Source organism: Megascapheus bottae, chromosome 5 (genome assembly GCF_031878675.1).
Source record: "Megascapheus bottae isolate mThoBot1 chromosome 5, mThoBot2.hap1, whole genome shotgun sequence".
In the NCBI taxonomy this organism is placed as follows: Eukaryota; Metazoa; Chordata; class Mammalia; order Rodentia; family Geomyidae; genus Megascapheus; species Megascapheus bottae.
In genome coordinates, this window is record NC_143513.1 from 55,869,382 (window position 1) to 55,886,477 (window position 17,096).

Below are 17,096 nucleotides of genomic sequence, written 5' to 3' on the forward strand. Positions count from 1 at the left end.
TGTTACCTGTTCCTTATGTTAATGGTGCTTCCACAGTGATGTGAATTATGTCTAAGAGATCTCAGAAAGCTGCTAGTGATTTGGTGTAGGGTGATAGTAGAAAATATAAAATTAGTAAAATTATCACTCTTGTTTGGAAAATGAGATGAACACACAAAAAGTTAAAAGTACTCTTAAAATCCCAATAGTAGAAAATAAATGTGATATAACATTTCTTAACAATATGAATCAAAGGCATTTGAGTTAAATGTGAGGATGTTGATTGTGAAGAAACAACACTTGTAGGCATCTTTCCAGGGAATGTTTAGACATTGGCACAGGTTTTAAGAATGGTCTTTATAGTACTCATTATGGTAGTGAAACATAATAAGAAGCATAATATGGGACCAACTGTAATGCCTAGTACTAGAGAACTGTAAGTGAATTATATATACTATGAATTTCTGTTTTATAGACTTTTGAGTGTTAGAGAAGAAGGGAAATTACATTGTAGAAATTGTAAATAAAACTGACTCAAACTTGTGATTGTAGAGTTTAGGAGACTATGGGGGTGTGTGGCACTTTCTTGCTCTCTCAGGCATGAGGGAAGCACTAAATGGGCCTGCTATTGCCATTTATACTGGGAAACAGAGCCCAGAAAGACTTAGAGACATGTAAAAACAAACCACTGAAAATAACAAACATAAAGCTGGGCATTGGTGGCTCATGCCTTTCATCTCATCTACACAAGACGCTGAGATTTGGGGATTGGGGATCCAAGATTGCATCAGGGCAGGAAAGTCTAAGAGACTCTTATGTGAAATTAACCATCAGAAAACCAGTAGTATTATGGCTCAGTGGTTGAGCACTAGCTTTGGGCAGGTGAAGCTCAGGGACAATGCCCAGGCTCTGCATTCATCAAACCCATGACCAATACTACTTCCTCCTCCCTCAACAAAAAGGAGGCTGGACATATTTCTCAACTGTAAATTTCCTTGTCTAGCAACTAAATGTCCTAAGTTCAACTTCCAGCACTGAAAACACAAATAGAATAAGAAAACAATTTGGGAAAGCATATGAAATGAATAAATTTTACTTTATCCTAAGAGAGCTTAATGAATCTAGGAATTTTCTTATACTTTTAGTACTCATTTTGAGTTGTTTGTAGACAATATATATGTAATAAGAGCAAGTTTGCCAGCACGGTGGCTCATGCCTGTAATCCTAGGTATTCAGGAGGCTGAGATCTGAGGGTCAAGGTTCAAAGTCAGCCCAGGCACAAAAGGACCTGAGACTCTTATCTCCAATTAACCTCTAGAAAATGGTAAATGAGGCTTGGCTCAAGGATAGGGTGGTAGCCTTGAGCTGAAGAACTCAGGGACAGCTCCCAGTCCTAGTTTAAGCCCCATGACCCCCACCCCCTCAAAAAAAAAAAGATACAAGTGTCATTCTATCCAGCTAAATTCCCAACAATTACACTTGCTGTTGTTGTCCATGTTTTCCAATCATTTATTTGAGTGTTCCATACCTTTCTTATGCATTCAGTATGAATTATTCTGATTTTTCCCTGTACTATACCACATGAAATATGGTGTATATACTTAGAGATTAAAATTTTTTTTGATATCTACACATAGTTTATCCTAGCCAAATTAGGTATATTTGATTCTTTTTAACTTATGCATGGGACCTCTATCTCCTGTTATCAGAATTCCTTATCTCCAGGTCAACTTGGATGAAAAAGTTCATACCTCTTTCCTGGAGAGAGAGAGAAGTTTAATGTGGTGGCATACACCTGTCAGCCAAGCTACAATGGAAAGCCCAAAATAGTTTGATTGTAGTATACAAACCTGGGCAGGAAGTGAGACCAAATCTAAAAAAATAAATAAATAAAAATGACAAGCTTATAAAAAGGCTGGAAATGTGGCTCAATGGAAGAGTGCATACATAGTAAGTACATTCAAATCCCAGTACTGCCAGTGGGGAAAAAAAATTAAATTGAGACACATTGGTTTGTACTTTTCTAGGAATAGATGATGTAGACTATTAGATGTTTGGAAATCACTTAAAACAATAGTAGTTTGTTTAGCCACAGTTATAAAGTGGTCATTTAAAAGACTTTGACATAAATACTTACTTAAATAGTCCTTGATTTTGTTAGGACTCAGGTTCCTCAACATTCAAAAGCCTAACAAATTAGCAGAGAACACAGCAATTATCATAATACAATCTAAAAATCTTTGTCCCGTAAGGCTGTTAACTTTATTTTGTTTTGAATTCTTAGTTTTTTTTGTTATTATAAAGGTTATGTACAGAGGGATTACAGTTACATAAAGTAATAAGTACATTTCTTTTGAGGCAATGTCACTCTTTTCTTTGATATTTCACCAGTTTCCTTTAGAATGTTATTCATAGCATAACAATATTTGTAAGACAACCTTGTTACTATTGTCAGCAATAGGTTAGGATCCACAAAGAAAGTATTTTTGTTTCAGATTCCAAAGTTCTGTATTTTTCAAAATAAAGATCAGATATTGTTTAGAGACAGTCTACACAAGAGTTACAAAAAAATGGTTGCCCAAAAGTAAGTATTTTTTATCATCAGGATGATGTAGTGAGTACATTACTTCTTGAACACTATTACCCTTTCCAATGTTTTTGTCCCACTTTCCCTCCTCCCATCTCTCCCAAGTGATAAAGCTTATTTCTAACATATTGTCTTGTAAATTGTCCCATTAGGGACTATTCATAGGTTCATCCTATGTCCTTTGTCTCATCATCTTGTTTTTCCCCTTCCGTTCCCCCGATTCAAATAAATAAATAAATATGCATGATACACCAGGTACCAAAGTCAGATACAGGAACAACAAAGGATAAACCATGAAAGGGGAGGTGGAGAAAAAGAGAGTAATCTTCGATTGCTATTCGTTGGTGAAAAGCTGGGCTAGAGGCATGGCTCAAGTCCTAGTGTGGAGGCCAAACAAATAAGCTGAATGACCTCAAAGTTCTGAGTTCATATTTAGATACTGGCACCTAACTGAATAAATAAATTCCATTTTCTGAAAAATTAAAGCGTATCTATGCTTATATAACATTGCTCCTTTTATATTTGATTGCTTATCCTATAGTTCTTTAAGATAATGAATAGATAGGATTAGGAGTGAAATTATCCTTATAGTTATTTTTATCAACTAAAATGTTGGATTATATATACCATCCTTTTATTTGTAGTAGAAATAGAGTTAGAAGCAAGAATATGAATCAGTGTTATAACTTACAAGAAGTTGTGTTTATTGGAAAATTTTGATTGTTTTCTTTAAAAGGTTGCACATTTTCAATAAGTGGGGTCTGGTAAGCTTAGCTTTTTGCATATATTGTCACCACAAATTTAAAATATCAATTTCAGAACTAATCTCTTTTAAAAAAACTCCTGAAATTGGTTATTATATTTAATTTTTGGTCAAGGTTTATTTATTTATTGTTTATGGAACTATAACTTTAGTACTTTGTTGATGAAAAGAAAATATGAAATTTTCAAAACTGAACTATATAGCCCAGTGTTTTTTACCTTTAATTTTTACAATTTCCCTTTGAACCTCATCTAACTGTACTGTTTTCTTCTTCTTTGTTATTCCATTTATTTTTGGCTGTTCTTGGGGCTTGAACTTAGGGCCTGGTGATGAGGTTTTGCTCAGAACTAGCACTCTCCACTTGATCTACAGCTCTACTTCAAGCTTTCAGTTTTAACTTATTGAAGATAAACCTTTTACAAATTTTCCTGTTGGGGCTAACTTCTTGAATAGGGAGGTTTACAAGTATAAGCCACTTGTGTCAGGCTGTACTGTTTTTCCTTAATGGAGTATAATTCAAAACTCTGGGAGCATTACTTTTGAGTTAGTTAATTAAAATATTTAAAAACAAATTTGAAAATAAAATCTTATGGATGATAAAAGAAAGCCAAATTAAAGGTCTTGTCACATTATAATACTATTGATGTTTTACTCTTTGATTTCAGTGAAGAATTGTTCCTGCAGTTTTATGTGTGTATGTGTCATATTTGTAGTAAAAAGTAAATGAAGAAGTCAAGCATTGTGTGATTTAATTCTTATTTTACAACTAAGGAACTCTGAATACTAAAATATTGAACTACATGAAAATTATTTAAGTATGTTCTGGATAAATAATATCAAGTGGAGGATTTTTGCTTTAAGTGAAACTATTAGGATACTTTATGCCCACGGAATCTGATCAGTATAGCTGCATAAGCAAGATTGGTCCAGGAAGGACTGAATAAATGGGACTCAGTCACATCTAAGTGAAATAACATCAGTCAGTAACTTTCCTTTTAGTCAGACCTGTATTTCTCCTTTCCAGTTATCCATTTGTGTCCATGATTAAGAATCACAGTTTCGAGATTATATCAAGGGCCTTATTGTGACATGATGTATAAATACTGATCTTTTAAAAAAGAGAATTAAATTTTAGATTTCTTTAATCATCTGTAGTTTATTTAAAAAGATATATGTCTCTCTGCTTTATTTAAAAAATAAATAAAGATGCCTATATTCTACTAGATTTGCATTAATTTGGGTCTTTTTTTTTGTGGGTCATGGGGCTTGAACTCAGCTTGGGCACTGTTTTTGAGCTCTTTAGTTCAAGGCTACCACCCTACCCCTGAGCCTGGGCATTGTCACTGAGCTCTTCAGCTCAAGGATACCACCCTACCCTTGAGCCAAGCCCTCCTTCCTGTTTTCTAGAGGTTAATTGGAGATAGTCTCAGGTCCGTTTGTGCCTGTGCTGGCTTTGAACCTTGATTCTCAGATCTCAGCCTCTTGAGTAGCTAGGATTATAGGCATAAGCCACTATGCCTGGCTGGGTCATATGTTTTAAAGAGAATATTGTAGGCTTTATTCATTCTTTAAATTACTCAAAAAATAGATTAGAAACCTAAAAATGTAACAGATCATGTGGTCATTTGTAAAAGGCTGAGAGACAAGTTTTCATATTAATCAAGGACAGTGAGATTTGCATTGGAGCCTGAATAATGAGTACATTTTAGGTTATTTACTCCAAAGGAGATAATAAATCCAAGAGGATGAATGAACTTTGTGGGACTATAGGAGTGGTGCACTTTTAAACTTAAGAGTACATACAGACCTTATATTTGTGCTAGTGGAGATTCATTGAAGGCAAGGGTAATATACTTTAGGGGATTGGTATTGCAGAGGCTCATGAGATAAAGCAATGGGCTTTAGAAATAGATCAGGTAGTCTTCTGGGAAAGGCAAAGTATTAGAGTGACTCAGAGAACACTGGGGTTAACAGCAGATAATTAATGAAAATGAAGGATTAGAGAAGAAAAAGCAGGGGTAGGGAGCATAGCCTAGTGGTAGAGTGCTTGCCTAGCATGCATGAAACCCTGGTTTCAATCCCCCAGTGCCATATACATATAAAAATCCTTCTGTGGTACTGTGGCTTAAGTGGTGGAGCACTAGCCTTGAGGAAAACCCAAGGATAATGCTCAAGCTCTGAGTCCAATTCCCAGGACTAGGGGAAATAAAAAAAAGAAGAAAAAACAGTGTTAAAGCTGAACAATTTGAGAGAATGGCAGAGCAGTAACAGAATGGTGAGACATGTTTGTTTTGGTTTCAGAAATTCAAGATGAATGGTGTCACAATGGATTATGAAGTTTGCTTTTAGGCCTGTTGAACTAAAAATTTACAAAGAATACTTGAAAGTTAAGAGATTATAAAGATACAGAGAAATGAAACTCTGGAAAAAGAAAAGCCTGAACAATCAAAAACTAACTTTACCCAAGTATAATAAAATGAAAGCCTAAAAAGAGAAAAATAAAACAAAAAAAATGGGGTAGCCTTTTCTAGAGACAGATACTCTGTCATTCACTTCATGAAGCCAAGCATTCAATCAAGTTGACATGCAAGTTATGATACACAATAAAACAAGAGAAGGAAAGTGGAAGGAAGGAGGCAGGGAGAGAGAGAGGGAAAAAAAAAACTAGAGAACATAGTAGGGGGCTTATTTTCAGTATACCAAAGACTGTGATACCACACTTGGCCCTCAGTAGTTTTGTTGTTACTAGACAGTTATCTATTTCACTGATAGCATTTTGCCCCCAAAATAGTAGGCCCAGAATGTTTTAATCTATTTTTTTATACTACTATATTATAGCTATCAAGTTTTTTGTTTTTTTCTTCCGTGGGTCATGGGCTTGAACTCAGCCTAGGCACTGTCCCTTTGAGCCAAGCAGCACTTCCTATTTTCTAGAGGTTAATTGGAGATAAGAATCTTAGGTCCTTTTGTGCGGGGGCTGGCTTTGAACCTTGATCCTCAGAATTCAGCCTCCTGAGTAGCTAGGATTAAAGTCATGAGCCACAGGACAGAATAGATAACTTTCCTTTTTTTTTCTTTTCTTTTTAGATAGTCATGGGACTTGAACTATGGGCCTGGGCACCGTCCCAGAGCTCTTCAGCTAAAGGGTACTGCCCTACACCTTGAGTCATAGCACCATTTCTAGGTTTCTGGTGGTTAACTGGAGATAAGAGTCTCATGGTCTTTAGTGCCTGGGCTGGCTTTGAACCACAGTCCTCAGATCTCAGCCTCCTGAGTAGCTAGGATTACAGGCATGAGCCACTGCACCTGGCTAATAGATACCTTTCTTAATCAATAAAAGTAAATGTTGTTACTTTTAGAGTTATACTTTGTGCTTAGTTTTTTTTTTTTTTTTTTTTTTTGCCTGTCCCAAGGCTTGAACTCATGGCCTGAGCACTGTCCTTGGGCTTTCTCAAGGCCAGAGCTCTACCACTTGAGCCACAGCACCACTTCTGGATTTTTCTATGTGGTACCAAGGAGTTGAACCTGGGTCTTCATGTATGCTGGGCAAGCACTCTACCAAGTAGGTCCCTTAGCCTGATTTTTGAACCTCTTCAGTAATATTCCTACCATTGTTCTTCAGTTTTTGTTTGAATACTTTATAAATATATAAATATTGCTAAAAGATGACCTTCCCTTCACACTGTCTTCAAAAAATTGTACAAGGAGATTCTGTTTTAATATGTCCATTTATGTGTACAAGTGCATCCTGATCAGAATCATCCCGGCTATTCACATTCTTAAAGTTCACTGTTTATGAGCCGTATCTAACTCAGTGACTCCTTTGGTATGATTTCATTGAATGAAAAGTCAATGAAGTATACACACTTCTAAACACAGTATGATCATCTCTTCTCTTTCTGTCTTCATCTTTCTTTACTCTTGAGCTGAAAAACATGTGGAAAATGAAGACTTTAATTTTTAAATTTGAATGGAGGTATGCTTGTGTTGGTCTGTATGGGGACAATATTTCTTAATCTAATTCAATCTTTCTGTAATCTAAAATTTTCCTATAAAATGAAGTCTGGGGGATAGCCTAGTGGTAGAGTGCTTGTCTAGTATGCACAAAGCCCTAGGTTTGATTCCTTGTTACCATATACAGAGAAAAAGGTGGAAGTGGCTCTGTTGCTCAAGCGGCAGAGCGCTAGCCTTGAGCAAAATGTTTCCAAGGATAGTGCCCAGGCCCTCAGTTCAAGCCCTAGGACTGGCAAAAATAATAGTAACAACAACGACAACAAGAAAAAACAGGTCCGGAGTGTGACCTAGTGGTAGAATGTTTGCCAAGCATGCATGAAGCCCTTTGTTCGATTCCTAGGTACCATACAAACAGAAAGGAGCAGGAAGTGGTGCTGTGGCTGAAATGATAGAGTGATAGCCTTGGGAAAAACCTAAGGACAGTGCCCAGGCCCTGAATTCAACCCCAGGACTGCCACACAAAACAAAAACAAAAACAAACCAAAAAACCCCAAAAGACAAAGCCTGTTCATTTTTAAATATTTCAAGAGCACTAAACTCAGTGTTCATTAAGTAACAGTGAGGAAGCACAAATAAGCACATACAGGACCCTAGGTTAGATTGCTGCACACAAAGCAAGCTTTCCTCATTATAAAAATAACCTCATAATGCTAAAGTGATAAACTTATGAAAATACAAAAGTATAAAATGTTTTGCCATAATCTTAATGGTATCTTAATGAATTTACTCTAATTTACGATTTTAATAATTTAATGCAAAGCACTTTAAAACTAGCTACTTTCAGCATGTCTCTGCATTTTGTAACTTTGCTAACTGTTGCTGCTGCTGCTGCTTCTCTACAACGCTCAATAATATGGCCAAAACTTGAACTCCAGTATCTGCGAAATGTCTTCACTATCGTCACTAATATTCAGATTATGGATTCTCTTCCTTCATTTACTATTGCACCCTGCTATTCAAGTCATTCTCTAAATACCATTATTCCAAAGCTTTCTTATATGTGCTAAGTAGTTCCATGCAAAGGAAGGCAGACAACACAGAATAAGTCTAAAGTTTACATTTTGTTCTACTATTTTTAATTTACTTGAGGCTAGGGATGATCCTATTCACTTGAAATCCCAACAGTCGAGGGAGTGAGATAGGAAGATCTGTAGCTTGAGGCTAGCCTGGGCTACATAGCAAGATGATGTTTTAAAACTCCAAAAGCTTGGCATAGAGTTCAGTGGTAGAATACTTGCTAAGGAGGCATAAGACCCTAGATTAGATCAATGCACTCAAAAACAAAATCAAGCAAATCGATGATTAGTGGTTTAATCTGAATATCTTTAGAATTAAAATGATGTTTTGTGCAGTAATTGTATTGTAAAGAAAAATTAGTAAAATTATCTATTTCTCATATTTTTCTTATTGTAATTAATAGAAGGGTTACATGATATTTACCAGATAGAAGATGCTTTAATTCACATACATTGATACCCTTTCACATGTCTTGATCCCCATTTCCCTCCCCCCACCCCCACCCCTCATCTTGTTTTCCCCCCTTCCCTATCCAATTTCAAATAACCAAATACAAATATATCCGATATATCAGGTAACAAAGTGAGATACTGTAACAATATGAGATAACCAAGGGACAGCAAAAGAGATGAGAGATAACATAGTACATTAAGGACAACAATCATTCATTATATGGCTTTTGTTTCAATATCCTGGAGGTCTTTTCAATTAGCTTCATACTATATGGCCTTTTGTATCAAGGCTTTGCTCTATTGCAAATCTCTGCTAGTAGAGCCCAAGGTTTCTACTGATTATGACAAATGAGGGAAACCACTGAGCCTAAGTTCCTTTGAGTCTGGCTTACTTCACTTAATATGATTTTTTCTCAGTCTTTCCATTTCCTAACATATGGGGCGATGTCATTCTTTCTGACAGCAGCATAGAATTCCATTGTGTACAAATACCACATCTTGTTGATCTACTCATCAACTGAGGGACATTTAGGTCGGTTCCATATCTTTGCTATGGTAAATAGTGCTGCAATGAACATTGTTGTGCTGGTGGATTTAGTATGTCCTTGTTTCTGGATGATTGGGTAAATGCCAAGTAGTGGAATTGCTGGGTCATAGGGGAGTTCTATGTTTAGTCTTTTGAAGAACTGCCATACTGCTTTCCATAGTGGTTGAACAAGTTTGCACTCCCACCAACAGTGTAGTAGTGATCCCTCCTGGCCACATCCCCTCCTGCATCTGTTGTTATTAGTTTTCCTGATCCTGGCCATTCTAACTGGAGTGAGGTGGAATCTTAGCTTTGTTTTGATTTGCATTTCTTTTATGACCAGAGATGTTGAGCATTTCTTCATGTGTCTATAGGCCATTTTTGTTTCTTCTTCAGAGAAGACTCTCTTTAAGTCTTTGGCCCATCTTTTAATGGGATGATTGTTTCTTTAGAGATTAGTTTTGGGGTGATTCAATTTTCTGAGCTGTTGATATATTTTAGATATGAGGCCTTTGTCTGTTGTGTGGTTGGTGAAGATCTTTTCCCACTCTGTAGGCTTCCTAATTAATTTACTAGCTATGTCCTTTGCCATACAAAAGCTCTGCAGTTTAATGCAGTCCCACTTATCCAGCCTTTCTCTGATTTGTTGTGATTCTTGGTCCTTATTAAGAAAGTTTCGACCTGTGCCAAGGAGTCCTAGTGTATCTCCTATTCCTTCCTGTAAAGTTTTCAGAGTGTTGGCTTTTACCTCAAGGTCTTTGATCCATTTGGAGTTAACTCTAGTGCAGGGTGGCAAAGAAGGATACAACTTTAGTTTTCAGCATGTGCTTAACCAGTTCTGCGAGCACCACTTGTTGAATAGGCTATCTTTCTTCCATTCTATTTTTTTGGCTCCCTTTTCAAATATTAGGTGGCTATAGATCTGTGGTTTAATATCTGGGTCTTCAGTTCTATTCCATTGGTCTTCAGACCTGTTCTTATGCTAGTACGAAGCTATTTTGATAATTATAGCTCTGTAATAGAGTCTAAAGTTTGGTATTGAAATTCCTCCTGTGCTGTTCTTTCTGCTAAGAAGTGTTTTTGCTATCTGGGGTCTTTTATTATTCCATATGAAATTTTGGATTTCTTCTTCTATTTCTTTAAAGAATGACATTGGGATATTGATGGGTATTGCGTTGAATTTGTAGATAGCCCTTGGCAAGATTGTCATTTTCACGATGTTGATTCTTCCAATCCAGGAGCATGGGGGGTTTTCCATTTCCTCAGTTCTGCTTTAATTTGCTTTTTCAGGGTTTTAAAGTTTTCATCAAAAAGGTCCTTTACATTCTTAGTTAAGGTAATTCCTAGGGATTTTATTTTCTTTGAGACTATTGCAAAAGGAGTTGCTTTCCTGATTGTTGCCTCATTCCTCTCACTGTTGGCATAGAGGAAGGCAGTTGATTTTTGAGGGTTAATTTTATAGCCTGCTACCCTTCCAAAGTTCTGAGTCAGCTCAAGGAGCTTGGGAGTAGAGTCTATAGGATTCTTTAAATACAGGATCATGTCATCTGCAAAGAGGGAAAGTTTTACTTCCTCTTTCCCTATTGAATCCCGTTTATGCTTGCTTCTTGCCTTATTGCACTGGATAGGAATTTCTAAAACTATGTTAAAGAGGAATTGAGAAAGTGGGCATCCTTGTCTCGTTCCTGATTTTAGAGGGAATGGCTTTAGCTTTTCGCCATTAAGTATAATACTAGCTGTGGGTTTGTCATATACAGCCTTTATTATATTGTGGAATGTTCCATGGATTCCTAGTTTCTCCAGAGCTTTTAACATAAAGGGGTGTTGGATCTTGTCCAATGCCTTTTCTGCATCTATTGAGGCAATCATGTGATTTTTGTCCTTGCTCCTGTTGATGTGTTGAATTATATTGATTTGCGTATGTTGAACCAGCTTTGCCTCCCAGTGATGAATCCTGTTTGAGCATAGTGTATAATTTTTTTGATGAGTTGTTGTAGACAAAATCATGGACGAAAATGGTAATATCATGACAGAAATTACCAAGATCCAGGGTATCTCAAACCTTTACGCCAACAAATTTGAGAATCTAGAAGAAACGGACGAATTCCTAGCCAATATTAACATACCCACACTGAACCAAGAAGAACTAACCCAACTAAACAGGCCTATTTCAAGCACTGAAATAGAAATGGCAATAGGAGACCTTCCACCTAAGAAAAGCCCAGTGCCATATGGATTCACAGGTGAATTCTATAAGGTCTTCAAAGCAGAGCTCACACCAATACTCCTCAAGCTCTTCAACGAAATTGAAAATGAAGGTTCTTTACCAAACTCATTCTATGAAGCCAGTATAACCCTCATCCCCAAACCAGACAGAGATCCATCAAAGAAAGAGAACTATAGACCTATTTCTTTGATGAACATCGATGCAAAACTTCTCAAGAAAATATTGGCCAATGTCTAGTAAAATTAGTTTTGAATGAAAACTTTACTGAGAAGTGCCTTTAAATTTTCTTAATTTTTATTTATTTTTTAAATATTTTTTATTGTATTTAATAAAAGGGTTACTTTGGAGATTAGTTTTGGAGTGATTTAATTTTTTGAGCTGTTGATATATTTTAGATATGAGGCCTTTGTCCGTTGTATGGTTGGTGAAGATCTTCTCCCACTCTGTAGGCTTCCTGATTAATTTACTAGCTATGTCCTTTGCCATACAAAAGCTCTGCAGTTTAATGCAGTCCCACTTATCCAGCCTTTCTCTGATTTGTTGTGATTCTTGGTCCTTATTAAGAACATTTCTACCTGTGCCAAGGAGGCCTAGTGTATCTCCTACTCCTTCTTGTAAAGTTTTCAGTGTTTCAGCTTTTACCTCCCGGTCTTTGATCCATTTGGAGTTAATTCTAGTGCAGGGTGACAAAGAAGGATATAGAGGTTATATACAGAGGGATTATAGTTATATAAGTCAGGTAATGAGTGAATTTCTTTTTGAACAGTGTCACTTCTTCCCTCATTTTTTCCCGAACTTTTTCTTCCCAATTCCCCTGTCTCACAAGTTAATGATTATATTGATTTGACAGTCTGTGCCCCCCATTCATACTATGGGCTAGATGAATGACTTTGAACCAAATTACCTATGGAATTTTCTCATTTACTTCCTTCCCCCCCCCAACCTTGTAACTTTGATAACAGGACCATTCTAAAGAAATCACTCTCCAATTCTGAAAGTGATCTTGAGTCTATAATCCTCCTTTAATCCAGCATTTGAATTATGTACTTAGCATGGTTACTAAGCAGGAGAACACGAGCTTCTGCCAGAAATACTTATAAGTCCTCTGCTTTTAGAGGCAGTTCTAGTCGCAAATTGAGTTTCTGTCTCCAAGTGTGCTAGCATTATTTTTGTGTAAAAATTTCAATCCTCAGCATTATATGATTCAAATACAATTGCTATTAGAAACTGGCTATATTCTCTCTCACTTTCCACGCTTCTACCTTCCTTCTTCCTCCCATTCCTCCCTCTTCTCTCTCCTTTCCTCCTTCCCTTCCCTTCTTCTTCCTTCCTTCCTTCCTTCCTTCCTTCCTTCCTTCCTTCCTTCCTTCCTTCATACTTAATTTTACTACCCTGTTTCTTACATTACTCTTGTAATGGGGTTTTGGATTATTGTGTTTCACATTGAGTTTCATGTATGTAATGCATAATATTAATAAAATAAAAGGTGAAATTTATTTGAAAGTAATGTTAGCTACAATTTTGAGAGTTAGTGATATATTTGATATCTGTGGTATATTATGTAAGAACTTCCCATATTTTAAAACTTTTGAAATGGAACCCCAGATAATTGTTATTTGAAAAGTGTTTTGGGCATGAGAAATACAATATTTCTGTTTATTTATTTAGCAGTTCTGAGGTTTGAACTAAGGGCCAGGGCACTTTCCCTGGGCTTTCTCAAGGTTAGTGTTCTGCTACTTGAACCACAGCACCACTCCCAGACTTTTCTGTATATATGGTATAGAGGAGTTGAACCCAGGGCTTCATGCATGCTAGGTAAGCACTCTACTACTAGGCCATGCTCCTGGTCCAAAATATAGTATTTCCATATTTGATTTTTGTTAGGTCCCAGACTCTGATCTACAAGATATATTACTCATTCAGTTCTTACCATAGTCCTATAAGTTACACATATCTCCACTTTAGAGATGGGATAACTGATTTACAGAGACACTAAGCACTTAATATGAAAATAAATTGGTTCAAGTATATATTAAAATTATATTCTTACATAATAAAATGGAAATTATTCCCCTTTCCAAAAAAAGGACTGAGGAATTTGACCAATCTGTTGGCCTTCCTATTAGTCAGGAATTTTTGAGGAGTATTATATGCTAGTGCTTTCCACTTATGTCATCTCACTCTCACCCCACAACCTCATGAGCCAGATAACTGATTTTGTCCTTGCCTTTTGGATGAGGAACCTGAGAGTTACTGGCCTATGATTATATATCTAGAAATGGGTAGAACCAGAGATTGATTCTAAGCAATCTTTATTATATACCCCATGTACTAATTAGTAGGCATGTCACCTTGCCATACTATATTGCTGTAAAGTATTTGACTTTGATGGGGTCATATGACATGGATGCTTTTTTGGTAGGTAATTGTAGAAATACAAAGTGCAAAATACTTTGGTAGCTAGTGGTATATGCACAATGGATACTTTTGAATATAGTAATTCCTTTCCTTCCTTAAACAAATATGTGAGTAAGTTTATAGGTACATATTGAATAAATGAAGCCAGAAGTTGATGTTTAAAATTTAAATACTACAGATTTTTCTTCTAGCAGTACAGGGCCAGCATAAGGCACACTGTTTCTGTGGTATGAACAAAGGTTTGAACTAGTAAATAAAGTTTAGGTTGGAAGAATTTTAGTGATGATTGTATAGTTTTCCCCAATTCAACCTGGATTTAATGTTTAAAGCAGATTTTCATGATATCTATTTTACTAATTTTCAAATGAGTATCAATGGCAAGTAAAATATTCTTTTTCAGTTTTGTTTTTGTTAGTTTTCATTACATGTACATAAAATTGAGTTCATTATGGTACTGTTATAAATAATGTTCCCACTTACTCTTGCATTATGCTTTTCCAGTCATGCTGGAAGACAAAGTGGTTGGGAGAGAATCAGGCTCAGATTATGTTCCGACCTCTTCACTTGCAGACTAAAGTGCTGAGAAAATTTAGCATGTACTATACTATTCAAGAAGAAAATTCAGCTTTTTCTATTATTTCTCATATTGTTTGCAAATTCATCATTTTTCTGGAAGTTGTTTCACCTTATATTCTTTTTTCTTTATAATTTTTATTTTCACTTTATTTGGAAGTTACTCAGTTTGGCATGACAGGTCTTCTTAGTGCTTTACTTTTCTGTGTGCCACTTTTCACTTTCTTTTTCTCAATGGAACTTAGAAGCATTAAACACATCGCTCCAATATTTAAATACTAAAATAGATACTTTGTATGATGTGTGACTCCTTCGGAAACTTCTGTTATCTATACAGATCTAAATACTTGAAAGAAAATATACATATTAAAGTTTATCACATTAAAAATATTAAGCCTCTATATGATTTCTCCTCTGAAAATATACTAAGGTAGTAGTTAATGGTGGTAACCAAATATTTTAAATCAAGTCTTGTAGAAAAAAAAAGAATGTAGGGATAAGGAATAAACCTCACTTGAATATTTTCTCCTTGAGATTATATTTGAGTCTAACTAGCCCTACATTATATTAGTTAGGATTTTTTTTCCCAGCACAATTGCATGCTGTTTACTCCAACATTGTTAAATTGCCATATCTGGAGGGGGGAAAAAGCAAGCTGCAATTTTATTGATCAATTTTATGTTTTCCTTTCCAAGCATAAGCCCTTAATCTGTTTATTTTTGTTAGTAAAAATAGATTTATTTTGATAAACAATCTAGCAAGAACAATACAAGAGGAGGCAACTCAATGTTTTAAAAGAGATAGTTCAGTTTTAATCAATGAGAGCCTACATAAGATCATGGCATTCAGATTTAGGTTCTCTATGTCTTTTGACCAATCATATGTTATTTTGAATCTACTGTGGTATTATTGGTATGTTTCTTAAGACATAGTGCAGAGCTGCTATGATCTTTAAATGTTAATGTTCTTTTCTTATCACTTTACTGTGTAGATACCCTTCATGAGACCCAACTCTGCCACAGCTCGTCCTCGGAGGCAATCCCGGAAACCACTTTTATAAGTGGATAAGTGTACTCCCAATTGAGTATATAAACTAAAGGAGAACAACTATCTTGTCCTTCCCATAAGCTTATCACTACAAAAAGTTGCTTTTGATGGTCAGGTTTGGATAGAATGTAATTGGTTTGTTACTTGCTCTGACAAGGCAGTTGATTTGCTGGTATGGTTTTTTTGTTTTTTGTTTTTTTCCGTTTTTGGTTTGGTTTCGTCCCCCTCCCCTTTATTTTTTGCACTCATCAGAAATATTTGATATGTGCATTGCTGAAAAATATGGGATAAATGTCTTGTCAGAATTGTCCTATTAAGTAAATGTCTTTCCTTCTTGCTTTTTTTTTTTTTTTTGGCAAATGACATATGGTGTTTGGACTCACTGAAGAGTTCTGGAAGCCTGTGGCATGTACATGCAGAATGGTCTTGCTGTTGTTGAACAATACCAGTAACAAATAAGAAAGACAATGCTTTCCATTAGTGTGCAAATCTTTCACCCACCTTTCTCTATATATTCATATATGAAATGCTGCTGCATTGGGGAACACATATAGACTCCCAAAATAAATCTTATTTCTAATGATAATTCCAGCAAAAGTGAAAGATGTGAAATATTTGATGTTTTATTTTATGTTAGCATGGACTTTTTACAACTTTAGATTTTAAGCTCATAAATACAAATATATCTGTGTTTGTCTCTAGATATTTTTAGAAATACCTCCATTTAGTTCTTACTGTTTTACTTAATATGAACATTCTGTATTCAGTATAATAATCTTTGAACCATAATGATGAAGTTGTGAAATAAGGAGGGAATTACAAAGCTTGACTATACAACCTGCCAGCTGAAAGATCTGCATCAACTATCTTTCCAGAAGTTTACAAAATTAAAATTTGATCTTCAAGCTTTAATCAGCCAGTCTTAAGTCAACGACAGAAATATATTGACTATTCCAACACTCAATCTTGAACTGATTTAGAAAAGACTCTGGTGAGACTGAAATGCAAATATACCAGTAAATTGTCAACATGTTTCTTGGAATTTCCTGATTTGTAAATGTGACTTTGGATCTCTTTCCATGTACACTGACAAATTGGAAATAGTTTAAAGTGTAGTAATAGAGTAGGCAATGTTATTGATAAGAAAACACAAATGTAATTATAAAGTTGCTGTATACTAGTAGCCTATAGATATAGGGACTATATGATTGGTTAAGATGTCTAATAAAGTCATACATGTCTGAAGTCATTTCACATACATTGGAGAAAATAATTAATAATGATTAGTCCTTATTAGCAAAAGTTAATAGACTTCTTTCTTTCTCTCTCTCTTTTTAAAATTTATTATTATTATTATTATTATTATTATTATTATTATTATTATTATTATTATTGCCAGTACTGGGGCTTGAACTCAGGACCTGGGGACTGTCCTTGAACTTTTTTTGCTCAAGGCAAAAATCTACCACTTGAGCTACCGCTCCACTTCTGGC

General features: G+C 35.6%; 1 protein-coding gene across 2 annotated transcripts in view; it reads left to right on the top strand.

The window, feature by feature from the left end:
- Positions 1 to 17,096, top strand: part of Phf14 (PHD finger protein 14) — a 138,183-nt gene that overhangs the window by 78,597 nt on the left and 42,490 nt on the right. Inside the window, exon 17 of one of the 2 annotated variants that reach the window (XM_090333169.1) lies at positions 15,548 to 15,773. The exons of the other annotated variant lie outside the window; for it this stretch is intronic. Coding sequence (XP_090189295.1) covers positions 15,548 to 15,560 — 13 coding nt within the window. The 3' untranslated portion in view covers positions 15,561 to 15,773. Of the gene's footprint in view, positions 1 to 15,547; positions 15,774 to 17,096 lie in introns of those variants that run through there. 2 annotated transcript variants of the gene reach the window in all.